We start from the raw sequence: 27,824 nt of genomic DNA, 5'->3' as shown, positions 1-27,824 counted from the left end.
TGCATTAATGCAAGGACTAGATCACAGCCTTGTAGAGCGAACTGCTGATGTGAGTTGCAAGCTGTTTACAATGTCACCACAGTCTGGTATGCATGGCGAGTGTAAAGTAGGTGAAGGGTACGAGGCAAACCAGAGAGTAAACCTTCAGCAATGGGAAACTGTTACCAATTTAGAGATGTCATAAGATACATCTGCCATATGGGACAAATCAGTTAAACTGCTTACAAGTATGCTAAGGCTTAATTCATATGATATAGTGCCACTAAGCACCAGAAAGTTACTTTGGGTGGGCAAGTTACTTTGGGTGGGCAAGGAGTACCAGAAAATCAAGTATTCCTGGAGACATTCAGTTTGTGATGAGCACTACAATGAGAGTGATAAGTGGGACAATGTTTTGAAGTACTGTGTGTGATGGTACCATATGTGGTTCATGTGTGAGGACAGGTCCGGAAGTATGCTTTCTAGGAAAGGAAAAGAGGAACTGTTGTTACAGGGGGAAAGCTCTGAAAGATGTCCCAATACTGGGGGTTAAAAAACCAATGGGTAGACAAACAAGATACTAAGCTTAGGAGTTTACTAGAGTCAGTCCACCTTCCATGTATCTTTAAAGGTGGTATGTTAAGGATAATTTATTAAGAGTGAAAGAATTCCTTATTGGACATTTTTGGTGCGTGCGTGCACCCGCGTGTAAGAACATGGTAACATGCATAGTAGTGAAATATGTTTAGGATAATGAGCAAGGCTTCGAATCCTTGAGGGATGTTTGATAAAGCTACATGAGGAGAGATTCCAAGGTGGTGATAACTGTAGTGGGTGAATGGAGATACTGTAAAGTGAATGTTGATGAGGAATGTATTCCCTAGAACTTAGGACAATGACACCAAGAAACAGGTTGTAAGTATATAGGGAAAATGATCAATGACAAATTGACAAATGACTAGCAGGAAGTAAAAAAGTAAAGGCATGATGTGATGTGTGTTCCATGTGAACTAACAAGCTATTAAATAGAATAGTAATATGTAACCCAGCAGTGTAAGAGGAAGTCTACTAAGTAAGATTTGTACTTAAAGTGCGGTCTCTGATGCTTGTGAGTGAGCCCTCTTGACACTCTTGTAGTGGAAACTTGCTCTGTAACAGCTATATGATGTTCACAGGACTTAGGAATCTATGTTATAGATTGGTCTTAAGTGGGCTCACTCACCCCAGTGGATTTAGATGCTGCACACTGCGGATAGCAACATTGTCCTGGATCCAGTTACAGTCATTAATCCCACTTCTGCTACCACTTGTAATGGTTGGGAGTGGTTGACATCCACAACAGGCTGTGGTACTGAGCTGTTAGTGTCATGAAACCAGTAGTACACATCCCTGTGTGGGGTAGCAGTGGAGCAATGTGTGCTGATGTATCAGCATGAAAACATCATTGTTAGAAAATTCGCGTGTTACTCAATAAACTAGAGCAATCTCATTTGGTGGACCCAGCAAGGATGCGATGGCTCACAGCAGCATCAGTGTCTGCCCACAAGAACAGCAGCAGGCAACAATGAGTTTGCCTGCACAAGTTATGGTGGCCGAGTGGCTGTACAGCCCCATGATTGAACTGTAAACCCACAGGGCAGGAGGCCAGTGACAGCTGTCTGCTAGTTGCAAGGCTCTAAGTCTGTAGCACTTGTCTCAATGCAAATCAGCAGGGATGTAGCTAGCAGCGGGACAGTTGAGAGGCAGTAACATGGTAACCCACATACAGTTGTAGACCATTGTAGATCCTTTCTAGCTTCCACAATCCCCCCCCCCTCTCCCTTTGGGACTGGAAGCTGCAGACCACTGTTGACTAAATATGACAAGTATTTATACAGACTTGGTCCATCTTTGTTTTGCTGCAGCACTGGTTTCTATCGTGTAAGTCACAGCAGAACCTTGAGTCGAATGTGAAGCAACCAGGTCACAATGGTGGCTCTGCCCTTCTGCTGCATCAATGATATTACGCATGTGATGCCTCTGCTCTGTTACAGCATGTGGTAACTGCCTCAAGACTTTGGAATCAGTACTTGCCTTATCAGCAGGTAGCCGCTGATATAACTGCATCTTGCCATCTCTAGTCTGACCTACTTCCATGGCCTCTTGCATTAGCTGCAGCAGTGGCATTATTTTACTCAGCCATGTAAAAAGCAGTGATGGTGCTACAGTACCATAAGTTTTATTCCCACCAGTAAAGCCTAATTACATAATAGTTTTTAATAGTGTGACTAAATTTCTAATAAATAAAGAAATTTCTAATAAATAAAGAAATTTCTAATAAACAACAAACATTGGGGCTAGTAGAAATCCTTGGGTAACAAAAGAAATATTGAATTTAATTGATGAGAGGAGAAAATATAAAAATGCAGTAAATGAAGCAGGCAAAAAGGAATACAAACATTTCAAAAATGAGATCGACAGGAAGTGCAAAATGGCTAAGCAGGGATGGCTAGAGGACAAATGTAAGGATATAGAGGTTTATCTCACTAGGGGTGAGATAGATACTGCCTACAGGAAAATTAAAGAGATCTTTGGAGAAAAGAGAACCACTTGTATGAATATCAAGAGCTCAGATGGAAAACCAGTTCTAAGCAAAGAAAGGAAAACAGAAAGGTGGAAGGAGTATATAGAGGGTCTATACAAGGGCAATGTACTTGAGGACAATATTATGGAAATGGAAGAGGATGTAGATGAAGATGAAATTGGAGATACGATACTGCGTGAAGAGTTTGACAGAGCACTGACAGACCTGAGTCGAAACAAGGCCCCAGGAGTAGACAACATTCCATTAGAACTACTGATGGCCTTGGGAGAGCCAGTCCTGACAAAACTCTACCATCTGGTGAGCAAGATGTATGAGACAGGCGAAATACCCTCAGACTTCAAGAAGAATATAATAATTCCAATCCCAAAGAAAGCAGGTGCTGACAGATGTGAAAATTACTGAACAATCAGTTTAATAAGTAACGGATGCAAAATACTAACGCGAATTCTTTACAGGCGAATGGAAAAACTGGTAGAAGCCGACCTCGGGGAAGATCAGTTTGGATTCCGTAGAAATATTGGAACACGTGAGGCAATACTGACCCTACGACTTATCTTAGAAGCTAGATTAAGGAAAGGCAAACCTACGTTTCTAGCATTTGTAGACTTAGAGAAAGTTTTGGCAATGTTGACTGGAATACTCTCTTTCAAATTCTGAAGGTGGCAGGGGTAAAATACAGGGAGCGAAAGGCTATTTACAATTTGTACAGAAAGCAGATGGCAGTTATAAGAGTTGAGGGACATGAAAGGGAGGCAGTGGTTGGGAAGGGAGTGAGAAAGGGTTGTAGCCTCTCCCCGATGTTATTCAATCTGTATATTGAGCAAGCAGTAAAGGAAACAAAAATTCGGAGTAGGTATTAAAATCCATGGAGAAGAAATAAAAACTTTGAGGTTTGCAGATGACATTATAATTCTGTCAGAGACAGCAAAGGACTTGGAAGAGCAGTTGAATGGAATGGACAGTGTAAGGATAAAAATCGTAGAGGGAGACCAAGAGATGAATACACTAAACAGATTCAGAAGGATGTAGGTTGCAGTAGGTACTGGGAGATGAAGAAGCTTGCACAGGATAGAGTAGCATGGAGAGCTGCATCAAACCAGTCTCAGGACTGAAGACAACAAGAACAACAACAACAACAACAACAACAAAGAACATAAAATCCTAAAACTCTTTTTACTGTGGCAGAGATTTGTGAGAAACAATTACATTCTCGTAGTTCAACTGGTTCAATTTGCACAGTATGACCCCTCAGTTTTCCACCTTCCACGTAGCAATGCAAAATAATTTTGTTACAATAATCATCTTCGATCAAATATTCTCCCAATTTGTCAATAACTAAATAGCTAAATATTTCATTTAGGGGTGAAGGGGGAAAGAGAGACAGAGAAGATTAAGATTATCCCATTATAATTTTTAGAACTTTTCTTCTGTTTACTATATTTTTAACCTCGAAACTTGTAACTATTTTCAGCTTTATTTACTTACTTCCAAAAAATCAAGACAAGTTATTACTTGATCTTATTCTAAGAAATATACCTCAAGCATCTCCCTGGTTCTTCGAGCTTCAGCATTGGTCTCTGATTGCTGTTTCACTTGCTCTTGATATTGTCGGCAGTTAATTCCATCATGAATTGCCTGGAAATTTTTAGAGAAAAGCAATTTTATTATAGTAGGCATTTTTATTATCCATCAACAGATTCGTTACAAATTATCTTGCTTATTTAAAAAAAATGTACTGAATCCTCAGTTTTTAGGTTGAGAAGATATGCCACAAATCATACTGAGTAGGAAAACATAACCATTACAGACAGGACTGTCGCACAACAGCCTAATGGTGTCAGTTTTATTCATAACATACACAAACAACTTTATCTTTGTGTCTCATCAATAAATTAAATATACTGTTTTATAGGCTTAATATTTAATACAATCCACCCAGAAATGAAGGTAAGGAAAACAAATACTTACCTTTAAAAGCATTCAAAAGTGGTTTTTAGTTTTTTAACTTTTTTATGTAAAAACTGATGTAAGAGACTGTACTGTTTACTTTTTTACAATAAATACAGCTTCTGTATTTTGTCTTGTAATTTACACACTTCTACTCATTGAGTATCAGGTATTTGGTAGTTGAAGTACTAATCACAAGGAAAAAGATATGACTAACTCGTTATAGACCATAATCTGAAAGATAAGGGTAAGGTTTCCCAGCAAACTTGCATTTTAAGACACGAAAAGCTAAAGACTGGCTGAATAAAAACAAATTCAGAAGAAAATATACTCTAGAGCATGAGACAGAATTTTCCTTTTGGCAGAAAGTTCACACAATTAATAGCATTTTGGTGTGGGCGGCTCAGCCTCTCCTCTGTTTCATGAGTAGCGATCTATCCTTTTAATAATACTGTCATTAAACTACTAACAGCACTGTTTCCTGATTCCGTGGATGGTGACCACTGAAACTGTCTGCACTTCTTTCATGGTTTTACTTATATTATTATGTGTGAATGCTGAGTATGTGAAAGCTGCAGTGAGAAAGTAATGCTAGGTCTTCTGGTTACTTATATATGCAAGAGGAAGAGGAGGAGAGCAAGGAGGATGAGAAGGAGGAGAAGAAGAAGAAATAATGGCCACATTTCATTCCAGCATGCTGATCTGGCTACAGAGAAAGTAAAAGTAAACATTTCCTTACCTTCAAAAAACAGAATGGGCAAGAGCAATTCCATGAAAAGAGCTGAGATTTCACTCACAATTGTTCTGTCTATGATTCACACATTAAAGATAAACTTAAAAAGGAAATTTGTCATTGATGGTAAACACATTGAAATTTGAAGAGAAAGATTGTCTCTGAAGGAAGGAGCTTTTCCGTGTTTACCAAAATACCTATCCAAGAACACCATTCTGGGGAAAATCATAAGTAAGACAACCACATAAGAAAAGCTGTGGCAGAGAAGAAGAAGAAGAAGAAGAAGAAGAAGAAGAAGAAGAAGAAACCACAGAAGAAGTTGTAATGTCAACTTCCATGCAACAAATTTTACACAATGAATCACTATGACATTAACAACATTTTTACTTAAAAAATAAATTGTAAGAAACTAAGAGTTGTGTGATTAAGAAACAAACAGAGAAAACTCCTAAACTACAATTTACTGTGAAAGCAACTTGCAGACAAAGTAGAAGATGGCTCTGCCAAATCCCAATCTTATTATAAACTCAATAAGAAACAGAAAATCATAATTGAGGCAATGTTAAAAAATGAAAATTGAACAATTTGTTCTGGATAGCATGTGCTTGCTGCTCTCTTCAAATACACAATCCTAGAGTTTAGTAAAGCGTCTTAGTGGCTGATACAGAATTAAAATATATTCTGTGGAAGCACCTGAGAACTATTTTGGCAAAAGTTGATGATAACAAATGCTTATGCCTGCAGATTTCTTTATGAACTTAAGCTTCAACAAAGGCTGTAATTAAGTAACACTTTGTTAATTTGGGAGAACAGACTCCAAACGATTGTAATAATGAAGTTCTGAATCTTACTCTAATGTTTGTTCCTCTCCAATGTAACTGGATTCAACTTTTTGCTCTGTATGCAAGTTCCAGTGCAATCACTAACGACATCATCTCACAAACACTGATTCGAGTGATTATCCATCAGGATGAAGCTGGAACAAGAACTACTGGATTCATTTCAGATGTTAATCAACTGAATGAAAATTGTGTTGGAATTAGTGATATAAAAGACAAAGTTATTTGCTCTACACTGAACACAAATGGCAAAACAAACATGTTCAGGTGCCATTTGTGTAATGTATAAGGAATAATTTTCATGATACAATTGATGTGCTTTTAATAAGGTGATCAACTATTATTTTTACTAACAAGTTTGTCAACAGGATTAATTCCAAGCAACAGCTTAATTAAAAGTTGGCCATAACTAATGTCCACTCCACTTGGATCCATAGCCAATGGCATAAAATTCTTCAGGAAAATAAAAGCTGTAGGATTCAAAGGGAAAAGAGTAAATAGGAACATACACAAGGAATGTTATTTTAAACTGTGGGAAACCATGAAGTTCCACATTTTGAAAGAAATAGTCCACACTAGCTGTGAAATACTTTCTACTGAAAGTAATGACCAGTTTCGTGCCACTCGAAGGTAAATCCTCAGGTGACAAGTTAAGCCTTGTCTGCTGCCACTCAACCACCTTCCAGCTTCTTGCATAGTTCTGCTATCCCCTTAATTTTAAATGACTACTGCTTTTAGTGCACTGTTTGTTTACATTTGACGTAAATGGTGGGGAGAAGCTCTTAGGCTAAAAGAATGTTAATCACTTTAAGATGCATCTTGTAGAGGTGCAAAGCTGATCATAATTTAATTTATTTTTAGTTATTTATTTACTTATTTATCCACCCACAGATAACAAATATTGTATGGATATTATCTGCTCCCCAGATAGCGGTACCATAGGTGCAACCACAATGGTGGGGTATCTGTTGACAGACCATACAAACGTATGGCTTCTGAAGAGGGGCAGCAACCTTTTCAGTATTTGCAGGGGCAACAGTCTGGATGATTGACTGATCTGGCCTTGTAACATCAACCAAAATGGCCTTGCTGTGCTGGTACTGTGAATGGCTGAAACAAGGGGAAACTACAGCCATAATTTTTCCCAGGGGCATGTAGCTCTACTGTATGGTTAAATGGTGATGACATCCTCTTGGGTAAAATATTATGGGGGTAAAATAGTCCCCCATTCGGATCTCCGGGCTGGGACTACTCAGGAGGATGTCGTTATCAGGAGAAACAAAACTGGAGTTATATGGATCAGAGCATGGAATGTCAGATCCTTGAATCGGGCAGGTAAGTTAGAATATTTAAGAAGGGAAATGGATAGGTTAAAGCTAGATATAGTGGGAATTAGTGAAGTTCGGTGGCAGGAGGAACAGGGCTTCTGGTCACATGAAAACAGAATTATAAACACAAAATCAAATAGGGGTAATGCGTGAGTGGGTTTAATAATGAATAAAAAAATAAGAATGTAGAAAAGCTACTATGAGCAGCATAGTGAACACGTCAATGTAGCCAAGACAGACATGAAGCCCACACCCACCACAGTAGTACAAGTTAACATGCCAAGTAGCTCTGCAAATGAGGAGGAGGCAGAAGAAATGTATGATGAGATGAAAGAAATTATTCAAACGGGTAAGGGAGACAAAAATTTAATAGCCACGGGGGACTGGAAATCGATAGCAGGAAAAGGAAGAGAAGGAAAAGTAGCAAGTGAATGTGGACTGGGAGGAAGGAATGAAAGAGGAAGCCGCCTGGTAGAATTTTACATAGAGCATAATTTAATCATAGCTAACACTTGGTTTAAGAAGCATGAAAGAAGGTTGTTTACATGGAAGAGACCTAGAGTTGCTATAAGGTTTCAGATTGATTATATTGTGATGAGACAGAGATTTCAGAACCAGGCTTTCAATTGTAAGGCATTTCCAGGGGCAGATGTGGACTCTGACCACAATTTATTGATTATGAACTGCAGATTAAAATTGAAGAAACTGCAAAAAGGCAGGGATTTAAGGAGATGAGACTTGGATAAACTGAAAGAACCAGAGGTTCTGATGAGTTTCAGAGGGAGCATTAGGGAACAACTGACAAGGACAGGGAAAAGGAATACAGTAGAGGACAAATGGGTAGCTTTGAGAGACAAAATAGTAAAGGCAGAGGAGGATCAAGGAGGTAAAGAGATGAGGGCTAGTAGAAATTCTTGGGTATCACAAAAGATATTGAATTCAACTGATGAAAGGAGAAAATATAAAAGCACAATAAATGAAGCAAGTGAAAGGGAATAAAAATGTCTCAGAAATGAAACTGACAGTTATGAACTGTAGATTAAAACTGAAGAAACTGCAAAAAGGTGGGAATTTAAGGAGATGGGACCTGGATAAACTGACTAAACCAGAGGTTGTACAGAGTTTCAGGGAGAGCATAAGGGAACAATTGACAGGAATGGGGGAAAGAAATACAGTAGAAGAAGAATGGGTAGCTCTGAGGGGTGAAGTAGTGAAGGCAGCAGAGGATCAAGTAGGTAAAAAGTCAAGGGCTAGTAGAAATCCTTGGGTAACAGAAGAAACATTGAATTTAATTGATGAAAGGAGAAAATATAAAAATGCAGTAAATGAAGCAGGCAAAAAGGAATACAAACGTCTCAAAAATGAGATCGACAGGAAGTGCAAAATGGCTAAGCTGGGATGGCTAGAGGACAAATGTAAGGATGTAGAGGCTTATCTCACAAGGAGTAAGATAAATACTGCCTACAATAAAATTAAAGCGACTTTTGGAGAAAAGAGAACCACCTGTATGAGTATCAAGAGCTCAGATGGAAAACCAGTCCTAAACAAAGAAGGGAAAGCAGAAAGGTGGAAGGAGTATATAGAGAGTCTATACGAGGTAGATGTACTTGAGGGCAATATTATGGAAATGGAAGAGGACGTAGATGAAGATGAGAAGGGAGATATAATACTCGTGAAAAATTTGGCAAAGCACTGAAAGACTTAAGTCAAAACAATGCTCCAGGAGTAGACAGCATTCTGTTAGAGCTACTGATAGCCTTGGGAGAGCCAGCCACAGCAAAACTCTTCCACCTGGTGAGCAGGATGTATGAAACACGTGAAATACCTGCATACTTCAAGAAGAATATAATAATTCCAATTCCGAAGAAAGCAGGTGCTGACAGATGTGAAAATTACCGAACTATCAGTTTAATAAATCACGGCTGCAAAATACTAACATGGTACCTTTACAGAAGAATGGAAAAACTGGTAGAAGCCAACCATGGGGAAGATCAGTTTGGATTCCAGAGAAATGTAGGAACATGTGAAGCAATACTGGCCCTACGACTTTTCACAGAAGACAGATTCAGGAAAGGCAAACCTACATTTATAGCATTTGTAGTCTTAGAGAAAACTTTTGACAATGTTCACTGAAAAAAAAACTTTCAAGTTCTAAAGGTGGCAGGTGTAAAATACAGGGAGCAAAAAGCTATTAACAGTTTGTACAGAAACCAGATGGCAATTATAAGAATCGAGCAGCACAAAAGGGAAGCAGTGGTTGAGAAGGGAATGAGACAGGGTTGTAGCTTATCCCCATTGTTATTCATCTGTATACTGAACAAACAGTAAAGGAAACAAAAGGAAAATTTGGAGTAGGTATTAAAGTCCAGGGAGAAGAAATAAAAACTTTGAGGTTTACTGATGACATTGTAATTCTGTCAGACACATCAGAGGATTTGGAAGAGCAGTTGAGTGGAATCGACGGCGTCTTGAAAGGAGGATATAAGATGAACACCAACAAAAGCAAAAAGAGGATAACAGAGTGTATTTTATGATGCTGAGGGAATTATATTAGGAAATGAGACACTTAAAGTAGCAAAATAACTGATGATGGTCAAAGTAGAGAGGATATAAAATGCAGACTGGCAATGGCAAGAGAAGCTTTGGACAATAAACAGTTTAGATAAGAATAGAATAGAAGCATTTGAAATGTGGTGGGACAGAAGAATGCTGAAAATTAGATGGATAGATTATGTAACTAATGAGGAAGTATTGAACAGAATTGGGGAGAAGAGAAATTTGGGTACAACCTGACAAGAAGAAGGGATTGGTTGGTAGGACACATTCTTAGGCATCAAGGGATCACCAATATAGTACTGGAGGGAAGTTTGGGGGGGGGGGGGGGTTAAAAATCATACAGGTATACCAAGAGATAAATACAGTAAGCATGTTTGGAGGGATGTTGTTTCCAGTAATTACTTGGAGATGAAGAGGCTTGCACAGGATAGAGTAGCATATAGAGCTGCATCAAACCAGTCTTTGGACTGAAGACCACAACATCATCATCATCATCAACAACAACAACAACATTGTTTGTCCAAAGGCACATGTGAATTTTATGTGAAATCATTACAAGGAAATGGAACATACAACTGTGTATGCATAAGCTTACATGGATGGTGGCACAAAAAATTGACTTAAAGCTACATACACATAGCGGACAGTTTACATTTATATGGGGATGCATAGAAAGTGATGTAACAGTAATATATATGGGCTTACAATGCACAATGGGAATTAAGAAACTACAACAAGTACAAACTATAGGCTTATTTCTGTATAGTCCTAACATAACTGACTAACAATTAAATTTATTTCAGTATACAAAGAAAGATTAAGAATAGGTAAAAATAAATTTAATGTGTTATTTGATGATTAGTGAAAATGTGTTCTTATTTATTTGAGAAGGAATTTTGGAGAGCAATTGTATATTTGTTTTTAAGTACTCATGAACAGAGTAAAAGGTGTGCATGACAGGTAGTTCTTTTACTTTCTTCCTGAACGATAGCCTTTCACTATATCTTATGGTTATAGGAAGTTTATTTTACAGCTGAGTGCCTATATTCCTGACACCAGCTTGACACCTACTTAGTCTCTGGAGCAGCAGATGAATGTTCAAATTTGTTCTTGTGTTGTACTCATGTATATTCATATTTTTTAAGCAAATAAAACTGTTTCCATTATATAAATACAGGATACTGGTAAAATTTTCAAGTCTTTGAAAATTGGCCTGGCTGATAATCTTGGATGTTCTAGCTTCTTCATTATCTTTCATAGCCTTTTTTGCATTATAAAGATTTTTTAGTGTGATGATCCCCAGAAGTGGATGCTGTATGCTAAAATGGAATGGACTATGCCAAAGTACGCTGTTTTTAATGTATCTATGTTGCATGTTTGGCTGAGGATTCTAAACGCGTAGCAGAGGATGCTCAGCTTAGTCAGTACTTTTTCCCTTGCACATTCCACTCCAAAGTGTTATCTATTCATATTCCCAAAAATTTTGTTACTTCTACTTGCTTGATTTCATGACCTTCTATTAGTATTAGTGTCATTTGAATAGGGTGGTTTTTGATTGATAAAAGAGCATGTGGACTGCATTCAGCAACAGTTTATTTCTGTGAAGCCAGGACAGCATTGGTCACTCATTTGTTGCACTGATGTGCTACTGAGCAACCCCAGAACAGAGCCTTTTGGCATACCACAAGTAATCACAGCTTTGTTAGAGCAAGTTCTTTCTTTGCTAGAGACTTCAACTACTTGCATCCAATTTGATAAGTGCGGCTCAAACCATTGATTACATACACCTCGGATGCCACATGCGTCTAATTTCTGAAGAAATATCTGTTGATTAAGCAAATCAAATGTTCTGGTTAGGTCAATGAACAATCCAGAGGAGAATTCTCTGTAATTGAAAGACGGGGAAGGTTTGGTCACAGTGAGCAAAAAGGGCATCATTGATAGATCTGTGCTTGCAAAACTCATTTGATGTTCAGAAAATAAGTTTTCCTTTACTCAGGAATTCTAACACATGACTGCACATGACATTTTCAATTACCTTTGATCCTGCTGGTAGGAGGGAGATTGGCCAACAATTATTTACATCATGTGGGTCACCCTTTTTGAAAACTGGGATGACTTTTGAGATTTTGAAGAATTCCAGAAAGAAGCCCTTGCTTAATGAACAACTTATTACAAAGGGGTCCAGCAATTTCTGTGTCAATATTTTTATTAAATGATCAGGTTATTTACAAGTTGTATAGAAACAAGACTACAGTCTGAGGGGGGGAAGAAATTTATGGCACAACTTGAGTGAAAGAAGGGACCAACAGATAAAGACGCAACTGAGACATGAAGGAATCATCAGTTTGATAATGGAGTGAAGTGTGGTAAGGTAAAAATTGAAGTGGGAGACCAAGGGATGAATACAGCAAGTAGATTCAAATGGATGCAGCTCGCTGTAGTTATTCACAGGATAGAGTAGATTGGAGAGCTGTATGAAACCAGTCTTTGGACTGAAGACCACAACATCATAGGATTCATGAATATTGGCTCAGTTTTAACAAAACCAGTAAAACTGGAAAAACGAAGAAGGAATATATGTTGAAGGAACACTGGTGAACCACCTTCATTTTTTGGATTGCAGCAGGATAATGTCAGCTTCTTGGGGACCATTCATTCACCCATCTTCAGGTGAAGATGGCTGAATATCAAATATCATGGCAAGAAATTGATGTCATTTGGCTCCAATACAATCCTGAAACTTCATGGAATACTCTTTATGCCAGAAAACTTTCAAGAATCACCTTCATTTTGCCAATGACAATGTTTTGTTTCCCCCTATTGCAGATAAATTTCAGCAACCCTGAAAACCTATTATACTGAGACTACACATAATATTCATTGAACATACTGAAAAGATAATAGTACCAATTAATAATGCAAGCATAACATTACTTGTAACTGTTGAGCTTTTGTATTTAGGGCAGTTATGGTTGAATTGACAAGCAAACAAATGAAAATAAGAGTAAAAATGGCATGGAGTGCTCTCCATAAACTAAATAAGGTTTAAAAACTAATCTTTCAAAGAGACCACAAATAAAATGTTTACGATTAGTGTGTTACAGTTACGACTTATGAGTGTCAGAGAAGAACCATTAGCATGAAAATTTCGGTGAGCAGTGGAGAAATTCATGTTGGTAATTACTAGAAGAAACAAGGAAACAAACAACTGGATTAGGAAACAGGCTGAAGTGCCAGTAACTAATACAAAATGGTTGCGAGTGGATCTTGCCAAGCAAATATTTGTTAGATGGACTAGAGAAGATCTTTGCATGAATTCACAGTTACACATCCCTTACTCTGTCAGTGGACAAGAGGTCCACTGTCAACAACAGTATATGAAGGAGGGATATCATCATCTTCATTATCATCCTCATCATCATCATCAGTACTCTGATACTGATAGCATCTGTAACATGACACCATTCCCTCTTAAGCAGTTTCTTCTCTTTGGCCAGACAGAAGAACATGGTTCAAAAAGCTAGTGGCCTATCTTTTTTTTCATATCTGTCTATTTTTAAGATGTAAGCTCTTTTTTTTAAAAAAAAAGAAAAGCTTTAATTTAATGTTGTTTTTTATGGGGATCTCTTTTCAGAGATTATGATTGTTGACAACGTGCTTAAATATAACCTTATGGGAAAGTTAAAAGAATCCAAATGTTCATGTGACAATTACTGTTTCAATTTACCTGGCATGTGAGGCAGTTGGTTACAGAACACACTGGACAGCGGAACTCGTTAACATTGTCTTCAAAAATACACCATCCTTTGCAGTCAGGTGTTTTACAGTGAAATGCATTTCCTATTTTATTTTCTGCTTGTGCTACAGATTTGGCCAAATGTTGTTCATACATATCGGCAGGCACGAGCTGCAAACAAAAGAATGTGTAATTTACTATTTTTCTTCATATATTATTTATTTAAGATAATAACAGTAGTTTCTTGTGGTGGACCAACAGCCAAAACAGAGGCTGCTCTTTGTATAACATGGCATCATGGAAACTACTTAAGCTCAAGAACAGACACGCATGCAATGAAATGTTTACTTTGCCTGAAACACAATTATTCCCTAGAAAGTAATAAATACTTCCACTGAAAATAATTTTTCTGATTTTGTTTGTAGTTAGATACATTGAACCTGTCAGCACTTGTCGTGTTTGGTATGTATGTTTGATTATGTTTTCTGCCCATCTGTTTTATTCAGTGATTGAGACAATATAAGTTTTGGTACATTGTACTTAAAAGAAAATTCACCTGAAAACTATAAAATTACATGGAGACAGAAGGAGTGTCTAACACTTACTTTCAGGAGGCAAAAATTCTAAGTACCACTTACAGATATTGAAGCAGCCCATTTTTCATGCAGTTTTGAAGCTAATTTGGATCACTTGATAACTGTTACATCATCAGGTAGGATCCATATATTTAATTTCACCTTACGAGCTCTGCAATGTGATTATCAACAACTTCACATCAAAGTACTCACTAATAGTATACCCATCCATTGGTAGGAACATGTATTATCAGTTTGTTTAATTTCAATTGGTAATATTCATTTACAAACAGTTGGATGACAAAAAAAGCATCAAATATATTCTAGTTTATAATGTTAGAAACCTATAACAGCTCTGTCGATTGTCAGCTTGCTATACTATTGTTTAACATAATGACATCTAATTACTTGATAATTACTGTAATTAACCATATAAAACAAACTGAGAATGTAAACAAACTGCTTATTCAGGTTACTGGATTATATACCAAAATTTTGTCTACACTAAAAGAAACAAGAAACCAGATAGGCATACTTAAGATAATGTAGTTTCAGTGCAATTAACAAAAGTGTAATCAGCATTGTTTATTTGAATCATTTCACTTATTTTCCATGAAAATGACGGATACGTATTTTCCCTTGTATACTGTTTCATGCGTTTTAATTGTGACCATTGAATGATAACATTTTCTCCAATTTTGATTGATTTCTGCAATTTCAACAAACAAAATTATTATACATAAAAATGTTCTGACTGTAATGCATATAAGCCAGAAAGAAATCGTGCAAGGGGGCCAGTACAATGTGGGATTTTGAGCTCCACTGTGTGAAAAGTCAAGAAATAAACAACATCCAGAGTTCAAAATCTAAGTACACCTGAATAACTTTTTGACCTCTCATGTTATTAGAGAACCATGTGTTCTACGGCCCGCCATCACTTAAGAAATTTATGGGAAGAATCAACTGCAGTGGAGCAATAAAGTGAAGTTTACGCCAGCATTTTATTTATTTATTTTTCCTTTTTGTTTTTTTAACAATGTGAGTCACATCTGTCCAACTTCAAGAACTTTTATTTCTGTTAACTTCTTCAAGATTAATATTCTTACAGACTTCTATTTTGATTTATTTATTTTTCAACAATTATTGTCACCAGCAAGGTGGTTACATCACAATATATATAAATGTAGCAAAAGCTGTCCTAACTTAGGAGCTGTTACACCACTATTAACTATTTGTCCTCAGCTAATATACTCCGTTTAACACTATGTCCCACAACCATTCTGCTACTAGAAGCTGTGGTGCTTTTGCTTGCTGTTGGCTGATATATTTCATATGATGCAATGCCCCATAATTTTGTGGAGCAACTAGTGGCACTACTAATTACCTCTGCTAATAGTGGCTCTAGTTCTTTACTTGTTTAAGAATGGAAGGTAAAGCTTTGACAATGCCAGCCATTTGTGCCAGTGAAATGTCAGAATAATCATCGAACAAACATCAGCCAAAGAAATACAGACAGAAGCCCACAGACAGTTTGTCAAAGAGTGATATGCTGGAGCTGATCATTCAGACCCCTCATTGAGATGGACCCACCTGTTGTTAGGAAGTGGGGAGACAAACAGACATCAGAGAGAGCACAAGATCAAAGGCAGTATATAACTGAACACTGTGTCAGCTTCAGGTCAGAGATGATAGAAGGACGAAGTGAAATGTAAAGATGGCTGGGGGGGGGAGGGGGAGGGGGGGGGGGGAGAGAGAGAGAGAGAGAGAGAGAGAGAGAGAGAGAGAGAGAGAGAGAGGTTGGGGGGAAGGGACAAGATCAAACCAATTTCAACTTCACTGGAGCTTGATAACAACAATGAAAGATTAATCCACTGTAAGCATCAATTCATTGTTACCTAACCACCAGACAGAGAGTACATGACCTTCCTTAGATCTGAATATGGCTCATCAACAAACTACCAGAAATTGAAATGAAGGGAGCTGATGATGCAAGAAATTCAAAACTGGAAAATCCAACCTCCATTCTAGTGGATGCTGGGTTCTGTGACATTGCTGAATTTGTTGAATCTGAGGATGTTAATTTATACATAATCCTTCATGATTAAAGTTGTGTAAATAACTTTTTTAAATATAATGCAAATGAAGATCAAAAGCCAATTAGTATTCACATAACAACTAAGAAACTCGGTTAAGTTTTTCTTAGTTTCAGGAGTAACCACTGAAATGCTTTGTTTTGAAATGCAAATTAAATAGTTCAAACTGGTATATAAGTCACTGGTTTCCAGGTAGCAAAATGTTTTTTATTGACAGCCTCACAGCTGCAGTGACACTAGCAGAAACTCTACAGTCTTGCTGAACCTCATCAAATTTGCAAACAGAATGTCACCATTACTTTTTATTTATCATACCTTTGTTATTTAGATTCTTTTTTTACCAATAATTAACTTTGTATTTCCTTTTTCTGACACCTTTCATCACAATAAAAGTAGCACAAACTTCTGAGCAAAGAAAGGAGTGCATAGCAGAGTGCTTGAGCAATGAGCCAACATGTAGACAGGAGACTGTGGATTTGTATGTATGTATGTTCTTTAACTAATTTTTGTGCATGTGCTTCTGTTCCCATGAATCTGTGATTGTGCATGAGAAAAGAGGCATCTTGTTGACATATCTTAAGTCCGGAATTGGTGCGTGTCAAAATGTTTCTAACTGTTACCACTTAAGGTCAAGCAGCTCTCTGGCCACACAAAACCTTAGCAAAACCTACATCACTGACAAAAAGATCAAGACAAAAAGAAAACCCAAGTTCTGCACTGCCTGCCTATTTGAAAACTTAGTCGTGTGACCCCTTGCCTTATACAATACAGCAACTTACAACTTGAGCACAGCTTATTAAGTCAAATGACGACCTTGAATACATTAAATTACCAAAGTCTCATTAATTAAACATATGGATTGTAGGATAATGGAACACACTCTCGTTCTAGCAACAATCACTGATGTACATGTGGAGAAATATTTATTTTGGCAGCCTTGTCCAGATTATTTGTTTAATAATAATAATAGAAACAAGGTCATTTTCCAGCTGTCATCAAGATGTATGAAACTGTGTGTGACACATGGCATACGTTGTGTATCTGTATTATTTGTTACTGAGTTAGCAAACAATTTTCGGATAAATGTTAATAACTTTGTTAATAATGATTGTATACACATCTAATAGTTATAGTGAGCTTGTCTCACTACAGTGAATTCATTGCTATCTTAAGATTTATTTGTATCATGTCTTGGAGCAGGTTTAGTTTTTTCAGTAAATATTCAAGTTTCAATTTAATATTTTGCCTCACTTCCTTAAGCATGCAGTGGCAGCATGCACTCCCCTTACCACTTCCAGATTTCCATGTCGCTGACCTGCTGTAACCTGCCGAGTGGCCCCCATGTCTGTTCACGGCTAGCTGCAATAACCTGGGTGCTTTGCCCATCATCATATTTGTCTTATCTGGCCCACCCTGTTCACATCAACTTTCCAGGGACACAACATTCAAATAAGTGCACTGCTTTTTATATACAGTTTTTAGTGGACTCACTGCTTGTAATGTCACATACTTATCAACGTACTATCTTTGACCTACTACTTTCTTTGATGCTCTTGCTTCAACTTTGTCATTCCTGATTTTTACAAGAGGTGGGTCTCTCTCGATCTGGGGTCTGAATGACCAGTCCCTCCTTTCTAATCATCCCCAATCTATCTTTCTTAGCTTCCTCAACAAACAGTTACGGAACCTAGGATAGTGTTTCTACTTTTGTAAGTACAGGGTTATTACAAATGATTGAAGCGATTTCACAGCTCTACAATAACTTCATTATTTGAGATATTTTCACAATGCTTTGCACACACATACAAAAACTCAAAAAGTTTTTTTAGGCATTCACAAATGTTCGCTATGTGCCCCTTTAGTGATTCGGCAGACATCAAGCCGATAATCAAGTTCCTCCCACACTCGGCGCAGCATGTCCCCATCAATGAGTTCGAAAGCATCGTTGATGCGAGCTCGCAGTTCTGGCACGTTTCTTGGTAGAGGAGGTTTAAACACTGAATCTTTCACATAACCCCACAGAAAGAAATCGCATGGGGTTAAGTCGGGAGAGCGTGGAGGCCATAACATGAATTGCTGATCATGATCTCCACCACGACCGATCCATCGGTTTTCCAATCTCCTGTTTAAGAAATGCCGAACATCATGATGGAAGTGCGGTGGAGCACCATCCTGTTGAAAGATGAAGTCGGCGCTGTCAGTCTCCAGTTGTGGCATGAGCCAATTTTCCAGCATGTCCAGATACACGTGTCCTGTAACGTTTTTTTCGCAGAAGAAAAAGGGGCCGTAAACTTTAAACCGTGAGATTGCACAAAACACGTTAACTTTTGGTGAATTGCGAATTTGCTGCACGAATGCGTGAGGATTCTCTACCGCCCAGATTCGCACATTGTGTCTGTTCACTTCACCATTAAGAAAAAATGTTGCTTCATCACTGAAAACAAGTTTCGCACTGAACGCATCCTCTTCCATGAGCTGTTGCAACCGCGCCGAAAATTCAAAGCGTTTGACTTTGTCATCGGGTGTCAGGGCTTGTAGCAATTGTAAACAGTAAGGCTTCTGCTTTAGCCTTTTCCATAAGATTTTCCAAACCGTCGGCTGTGGTACGTTTAGCTCCCTGCTTGCTTTATTCGTCGACTTCCGCGGGCTACGCGTGAAACTTGCCCACACGCGTTCAACCGTTTCTTCGCTCACTGCAGGCCGACCCATGGGTTTCCCCTTACAGAGGTATCCAGAAGCTTTAAACTGCGCATACCATCGCCGAATGGGGTCAGCAGTTGGTGGATCTTTGTTGAACTTGGTCCTGAAGTGTCGTTGCACTGTTATGACTGACTGATGTGAGTGCATTTCAAGCAAGACATACGCTTTCTCGGCTCCTGTCGCCATTTTGTCTCACTGCGCTCTCGAGCGCTCTGGCGGCAGAAACCTGAAGTGCGGCTTCAGCCGAACAAAACTTTATGAGTTTTTCTATGTATCTGTAGTGTGTCGTGACCATATGTCAATGAATGGAGCTACAGTGAATTTATGAAATCGCTTCAATCATTTGTAATAGCCCTGTATTTACCAAAAGTATATATATATATATATAGTCTTGGGACCATCAGTTCTAGTTTTGGTCATTGTGGCCAACAATTAGATAGAGCAATCATATTCTCATCAGAAGTGGCAAAGAGGCAAGACTCTGAAAACTGAAGAAAAAACAATATTGTACAAAATTTACTTACTGCTTTAATTTCTCTTTCTTGAAGAACACAGTCACAAGCATAGTCTGCATCCCTATAAGGACACTTAACTTCTGCCTCCTCACTAAACTGTACAGTATTCCTTAGGCATTGTCTGCAACAAAACACAGCATAAATGAAACATGAGCCATTGATGATGTGCCATTCAGAACTTTGGTATGCAATATTTTAAAGACAGTAATAAAATGAAAAATGAGTTCACCTATGAATTTATACACCTCCAACAGAGCAGTTCAACACAGAGCCTCATTCACTTACTGCTGTAAGATTATTTAGTGCACTTAAAAATGATCTCATGATGATTACTTAATGACAATTTGCAAAGATCATAAACTGAGACTATAGTTGAATGTTGATCCTCATTTTTACTGTGATTCTGTTATTTCTGTTCAATCATTCATGGTGGTAGGTAAATGATAGCAGAATTAATGCTGTTGCTATATATCAAACACCACAATTATGTTCAAACAACATTTATTTAGTCTAGTCTTACAGCAACTGCATTAATTGGTCACACAGCCAGGCACTCCTGTTTCTACTGTGCCAGTTACCTGCATTCCACAGAATTCATTTTATGAGCTTTGAATTATATATGAATTCTGTCTATGTAATGAAACTTAATTCACAGTGTTACGAATGTGTTATTCCACACAAAGTGGGACAGCAGATTGAATCCTCATTGTTTAAACTGTTCTGAATGGCATTGCCTTTTATGGCCTCATTTTCAATTCTGTGACGAAAATGTTTAGCTCATAAGAAGACAGAAGTTGAGTATTGCCAAAAAATATAGAGTTAATTTTGTTAAAATAATGTATTGCAATGAATAGCAACAATTAGATTATTATTAAATTATCAATGGACCTTCTAATCTCATTACATATTGACTTTCCTGTGCAACAATGTATCTACCTACGTACAAGTAAGATGAAGACGGCTAATAAATGGACCAATTAATACTGCAAATGCATTTAAAACTATAAGCATTCACCACACACCTTTCATTTGCCCCTAGGTAGAAGTCAAATGCTTTGGTCAAATACGATATCTGCCTCAACAAATATCACCTCTGCTGCCAAACATCACTTTAGGACAGAAGCAGCCACAACAGCAATATCAAACATGTCTACCATTAAATATATTTTATATTTATACACCTTTGTCAATAAAAAACTTTCAGTGATATGGAATATCTATTTATGCACTTGTTTTGTATGTAAACAGCATAGATGCACAGAATGCATGTCCTTGTATCTCAGTACACAAACAAGGCAGTGCTTGCTTCCTTCATTTGCTCCTCTCTCTCTCTCTCTCTCTATCTCTCTCCCTCTCTCCTTCTGTGGCTGTCTTAGTGTTGTTTGAAGCTATCTATCCCTTTCTGCTCCTCATACCATCTTTTCAATGAAAAGGACACATTACTGCATTTAAGAAATGCTTCAGTTGTATACCAACAAGCGACATGATGATAAGGAGACCATTATTAGAACTGACTTTTGAGAAACTGAGTGACATACTAAGTTGATAACATAGTTGCGCTGGTGGGATTACATTTTGCTGGAGACATATGAGTCTCAACTTTATCTTTGACAAGGATAGAAGCTGGGCGCTGATGACCTTGATGTTGAGCGCCCATAAACCCCAACACACACAGGATAGAAGCTGAAGCTATGAATTAAAATTTCTGCAATGGGCGGGCTTGAACCCCAGTCTCCTGCTTACAAGGCAGATGGTGTGGTGGTTAGCACGTCTGCTGCATAAGCAGGAGACCCTTGTTCAAGTTGGCACAAATTTTAATTCATTGCTTCAACTTCTACTCTTATCAATGATATGATAGTGACATAAAACAATGTCAACTCAAGACAAAGCAATGCCTATTTCTGTGGCCCCTACATGTAACGCATTAATATCTTAGTGTAAAAACACGTACTTTCCCATTTTATGGTCTTGGTGGTTCACTTGCCTTGTCTAGTTATTTAATGAATTAGTCTTAGCAACATAAGAATTGGCATGTGGCTAATACAAATCCAAGGTAACCAATAACTTTATATTTCCTGACAGATTAAAACTTTCTGCAGGGATTCCAAATTCAAGTCTTGTCTCTCATGACAAACACTCTTATCAACTGAGCTGCCTGAATATGTTCTATTACCAAATTCAAAGCTTTAATGTGAAATCCCTCATGTCTTCTCTAGCTCTACACAGAAGATCTTCTGCAGACTTTGATGGATTATGGGAGGAAGGACACAGCAGAAAATGGCTTCCTCAACATGCTTCAAATAATTTCCATAATGAAGCTTTGTCTCTGCAGTGGTATGTGCATTTTAATGATAGATTATTTCTGGGAATTCATTTCCATGCTCGAACAACTGAACGATATACTCTTCACCAACACAAAACAATTTTCCTCTAAAATTATCTTGTCAGTGGCTATTCTCAACCATTCATGATTAAAAGAAAGGTGACAAAAGATTGCATGTTTAGGTGCTAGTTTGGTGTCACAGTTACATCTGACATTGAGAATGACAGACTATCAATATTTCAAATGGTGTTTGCATTGTTATTGTTATGATCACCTCATTCTTTTACTGTTGTTACTAGTGATACAAAATATATAAATATAGATGGGAGTTTTTCTGGTACACATTGTGGACTACCTTGACCAGGATATTGCTGTTATTGAGCAGGAAAAATGCACATAAAATTGTTTATTCACATTGCATACATTTGAAAGATAGGTGGAAGCATCGAATTTGACAGCCAAAGTGCAGCCTCTGGCCAAGCTGCCATCTGAATAATGTTGTGCAACCATATTAATCATCCAAGCAATGCACAGCCTTATTTCGATTACTTTGTTAGTGAAACATATTTTGTATTAACAGTAAAATATAGAGGAGTCATTGTCTGCATGTATTAACATGAATAATTGTTAAGATGTTGTAAATGGGTTTAGTATTGTCACCAAATTGAAAAAATAGTGTTAATCAAAGTTAAATGAAAACATATAACACAAAAGAAACCAACAGTTCATTAGTGGACATTTATTGAACAAAAAAATCTATTTCAGGCAAATAGTCCAAAGTAAATACAACAAATGAAAAATTAGCCTGTTTTAAATCTTCTCCAGAGATTAGTTTGCTTTGATATGTGACATCTCTGTTCACTTCAGCTGTCCATCATGAAATGAAGCTTCAGTGATAGTATAATAATAGAAATTTCAGGTTGGAGACAATATAAAAGGAAATGGGTACAGGCAACTAGTTGTATGCAGACAAATGGTGCCTAAAGTATTAGTAATTACCTCATCTTTATAAAAATGAGTGTGGATCACTGAGTATCGTTCTGTTTTCATTTTTTGTTTGAGTTTTTAATAATGTATTTTTATGAAATGGTTTTGTTGTTTGAAAACATATTGTTATTTTTTGCATCTGCAGTGCTTGCATTCCAGTCATATCAAATAAATTAGTGCACCCATTTATGTGTTTAGTGATAAGTTGTAAAACACATTCCACACAGTCAAGAGAGTTTGCCAACTTAAAGATATTGTTAAAAACAATGCACCTGCAGAATACATGAAGGCATTCTCGAAGAATTACTCCATCACCAGCATTATATGTTACAAGACAGACAGAACAGTCAAAAGCTTCAGTGTTGGGAACCAGATCTGTGTTATCCAGATTTAAGAGTTCCTGATAATGATGATTTTGTTTTTGCTTCTCAACATCTTTCTCTTTTGCTGCTGCCTGCAAATAGTGAAATATGATGATGCAATGATTTTATGAAAAACCGTTATGCATGGTAGTATTGTAGATTTATCACAAAGATAATTTTTAATATCAATTATTTCAAATAAGGAAATACACATTCATCAAAACATATTTAACTTCCATAATAAGAACCGCATAGTAACCTGCTGCATTTCCTCATCCAGTTTTTGCTCACGTCTCATTCTTTGGAATTCCTGTTCATTTGCTCGATATTCTACAGGGACCACATATCGTACAGGTCTTTCAGTTGTACAAGCAGCGCATCCTGGTCTTGTAGGAGAATTGATTAGTGTGCAAACTGGACATTTCCATCCTGGCATGAAGAAGAAGAAGTGTAAGTTCACTAGACAATGGCTTCCACTATCTGCTAATGTTAGCTGCAACACTTATTACTAATAGCTGAATAGTTTTCCAAGCTGACAGTGTAAAGCTAACAAAGAACACAACAATAGCTTCATTGGGTCATGTTTATGGATGGACAGCAGGACAGTATAAATGATGCTGGAATGGAGGCCAACTCAGAAAATACTCAATAAAAATCCCTGAAAGTGATTTGTTAATGTAAAATATAGCTTACTTCATGAATGTTAGAAAATGTAGACAAATTGTCCATGACAAAGCATAATACGGTTGGTCAAACCAAGATTCATTCAAAGTTGGATCCCATAAGAATAATAATTTACAATTGCAGCTAAAAAAGGATTAATATAATCATTGATTCATTAACATATCTTCTGTACATTCCACCATTAAAGAGAACCTATAGAGATAAGGAACAAAGCAAAGTATAGAGAAGTAGCTGCTGGAAACCATTTCTGTGGGGGAACCTCAAGTGCTAAGGGATAAGGTTGTGAGGAGGGAGGGAAGGGGGTGTTACATAAAAAAAATTGGTATTAGAGACAAAACCAAGGTTTTTGGCATTGTTCAGTTGGCTGGTGACAGTCCACATGACATTTCATCCCACACAGTGTGAGCAGGGACAGAGAGGATGTGAAGTGCAAAGTTAATAAAAAGGAATTGATATTAGTATCAATTTTATATTAGTATCAAATCCACAATTTTTGGGGTCACAGTTTAATTGGTGATAGCTTTGATGACATTTCTCTGCTAGGAATATGGTGGGTGCAGAAAATGGATGACAGAAAATTAATAAAAAGAAAGACAAATATTAGTGTCATACACAACGTTCGGGAACGACATCAATATCCTGCACTGGCTGTTATTGTTACAATTAAACCGTCCTTTTATTTCGTACTGTCCACACTAATCCTGACAATAACAGCCATTGTGTCAAATTGATATAATTAAAAAAATTATCATGGCTGCAGGCCCTATCGCAGCTTGATATTGGACAACATTCAGGGCTGATTGTTGATACTCCTAGTGACACTTGACCAACAAGAGCCAGTGCACACACACACACACACACACACTTGTTTCTGAGGTATCTACCATATTACATAGTGAAGGACAAATATGAAATCAAACATCAAAACATACCTAAATTCATGGTATCAGTCTTCCTCTCCCTCACGCTTGTATTTCCTATTTCATCAATGTGAGGTGCAGATGGTTTTGGCTCTGGAACTGGTGATAACTTTGAGTGGCCAACATGGATTTCTGAAGGTTCTACTACAACAGGTTTCTCATGCACCACAACAGCTGTTGCACCTATCAAGCCTCCTTCATCTGAGTTCTCGTCTTCCTCTTCTACTTCCTCCTCCTCCTCTTCAATTTCCTCTTCTTCCTCTTCCTCTTCATCTTCTTCATCTTCCTCCTCTTCCGCAACATGGTTTACTTTAGGAACTTCTTGCTTTTCAGATGCACCATTTTGAACTGTTTGAGTTACTTGCCTTAATCCTTCATGCACCAACACTTTCTTAGTCTGATCAGGGCTGTAAAATTAATGTTGGTTGATTACTAAATAAAGACGTAATAACAGAAAAATTCTAGCATTATTTATTTGTACACATTATACCTGCTACTTTCAAGAAAGCCGACTGATGTCAAGAAATATGTGAGGGACAGTTGTACCACTGATTAATAAAGTAATGGCCAGTGGTCGTGGGAGAGTTATCTCATTTGAAGATGTGCTGCATAAGTCACCTGAATTTTGCATCTATATGCAGCATATCGTGTCAGTGTAGACACAATATCCGAGCAGTTTGTTGCACACAGGTGTGTACTGAATATGATGAAATGTCATGTGTGAACCGACTTTGAATATATGGTGACGACTGGTGCAGTGCAACAGGAGATTACACAAAAATACAGGTTTTGGAAGTCCACAGTGTTCTAGGCCGAGTCTTCAATATGGCAAAGACATATACGAACAGCCAAACAGAACGACCAGAAGCATCTGACAAGCAGACATAATGTTGCCACTGCAGAGCCATAAGAGGCTATCAATGATCAGATTGCTGCCGATTTGAATGTGTGACATCAGGAACCCATTTGTATTGTGATTTGCACAGAGACAAATACACCACAGATGGTTCAGTAACTGATGACTGATATCACATCAAGTGCCTTTTCTCATAACTTTTGCCTGCTTAGTATAGACTGTCATAGTTGAGATGTAATTATAAGCTTGCATGGTTCAACATCACACGTTTCCAGGGAAAAAGATATAACAGAAAAAAATGAGGGCTAAAGTTTTATTCATCTTAGTAAGATATCAAGGGTGACTAAATGTTTCTGGTATTTAACAGGAAATCATAAAACTTAAGTCCTGTTAAAATGACAGGTATTTGTTTCTGGTATGTAACAAGTTTTGCAACATAGACATTTGAGATGAAGCACATGTGTCACTGTAAAGTTTACTGAGTATAAGAGGATAATAAATGATTGATGGCAAAAAAAAAGCAATAGCCAGCATTCATAAAGTTGTTATTCTTGGACAGATGATTATGCAAACACAATCACCACACTATTGGCAAATGCTCAACCATTTTCATTTGATCACATCTGGAATGCAACGAAGGAATTTTAACTGTCAGTCCTTGACAACATTTGTGACCCAACAACTGCACCTATGCAATCAGAGACATTGCAACATCTACTACACATCTTCAATATCTAGGGAATCTCTCCTTCTGACATGGACCACATTATCCCCATATTGAAACAAAGAAAAGAGCCTCGATGTGCTAGATCTAGTACACCAATTTTGGAAAGCTCATGCAACAAAACTCTGGAACTATTTGTTAAAAGACAACTGGAATGATGAATGGAACACATTTAATTACTGGAACGAATTTTCACTCTGTGGCAGAGAGTCTACTGGTTTGAAAATTCCTAGTAGACTGAAACTTGGGTTCAACTGGGACTCATAATCTTGCCTTTCCCACGGGAGACTTAACGGGACAGGATGAGAAAGAAAGACTGATTTTTGGGGACTGCACTGGGTGAGATTTCAAACCCTGAGAGTTTTGAGGTGGAAGATAGGGTAATAAGCAAGACAGAGATTAAAAGAATAGTTACAGATACAAAGTGCTGAGACTGAAGAAATTAATGGAAATTAAGGCCATGTGAGTGGCAAGAACTAAGGACATGTTGCAATGCCATAACCCACCTGTGAAGGTCTGATAAGCTAGCAACACAGAAGGAAGGAAAATGACGGTTTAACATCCCACCAACAATGAGGTCATTAGAGAAGGAACACAAGTATCAGGGAAAGGCAAAGTTCATCAGCTGTTCATGTAGAATTGTTGATAGCCTGATTATGTAAATCATGTTTCTTGTTACACCATGTTTACGGTGGTGTCTGGATACACTGTCAACCAGTCGAAGGATTGCTAGAAACATGCACCACATCATGAATGCAGGTGGGCTGGGGGTAGTATTATGCTATGGGAGACATTCATCTGAGTTTCCATGAGTTTCCATGGGAGTGGTGGTAGTAAACAAAACCATCAGACAGCTGGGGACTATGTGACTATTATTGCAGAGCACCTGCATCCCTTCACACTTATTGTCTTCCCCCATAGCGTTGGCACCCTCCAGAAGGTTTACTGTCAGCATTTTAAGGCAAGAATTGTGTTACAGTTATTTGAGAAGCATGACAGAGAACTCACATTGCTGTCTTGCTTGCTAGACTTGCCTGATCCGGAATAGATGGAACACATCTGAGAAATCATGAGATGCCACCTCTGCACCTACAGACCACTGGCCAAGATTTACATGATTTCTGTATTTGCATGACCTGTATGTGATTTGATGCCACATATTTCAGGAAAACTACCAAGGACTTCACGAATCCATGTCACGCAGAACTGCCGCAGTACTGTGTTACAAAGATGGACCAACATGCTCTTAAGTAGGCAACCATACTGTTGTGGAGTGTTCAGTAAACAATGCAACATATTTTTTTCCTTGCCTAATTTTGGCTGAAAAAATATTTAATTTGTTGTGGGACATCACAAAACATTTCCGCTTCAGCCCCCACA

The 27,824-nt window shown here is 37.7% G+C and overlaps 1 protein-coding gene across 2 annotated transcripts in view; it reads right to left on the bottom strand.

The window, feature by feature from the left end:
- LOC126190761 (uncharacterized) overlaps positions 1–27,824 on the bottom strand; it is a 484,901-nt gene that overhangs the window by 20,086 nt on the left and 436,991 nt on the right. For both annotated transcript variants that reach the window (XM_049931276.1, XM_049931277.1), the window contains 6 exons: positions 24,877–25,271; positions 23,520–23,689; positions 23,171–23,352; positions 19,598–19,709; positions 13,697–13,876; positions 4,100–4,198 (listed from right to left, as the gene is read on the bottom strand). In XM_049931276.1, the coding sequence (XP_049787233.1) occupies positions 4,100–4,198; positions 13,697–13,876; positions 19,598–19,709; positions 23,171–23,352; positions 23,520–23,689; positions 24,877–25,271 (1,138 nt within the window). The remainder of the gene's footprint in view (positions 1–4,099; positions 4,199–13,696; positions 13,877–19,597; positions 19,710–23,170; positions 23,353–23,519; positions 23,690–24,876; positions 25,272–27,824) is intronic.

This window comes from Schistocerca cancellata, chromosome 6 (assembly GCF_023864275.1).
Source record: "Schistocerca cancellata isolate TAMUIC-IGC-003103 chromosome 6, iqSchCanc2.1, whole genome shotgun sequence".
Classification (NCBI taxonomy): Eukaryota; Metazoa; Arthropoda; class Insecta; order Orthoptera; family Acrididae; genus Schistocerca; species Schistocerca cancellata.
Note: the sequence above shows the minus strand (reverse complement) of the source record. Positions and strands in the feature narration are given on the sequence as shown.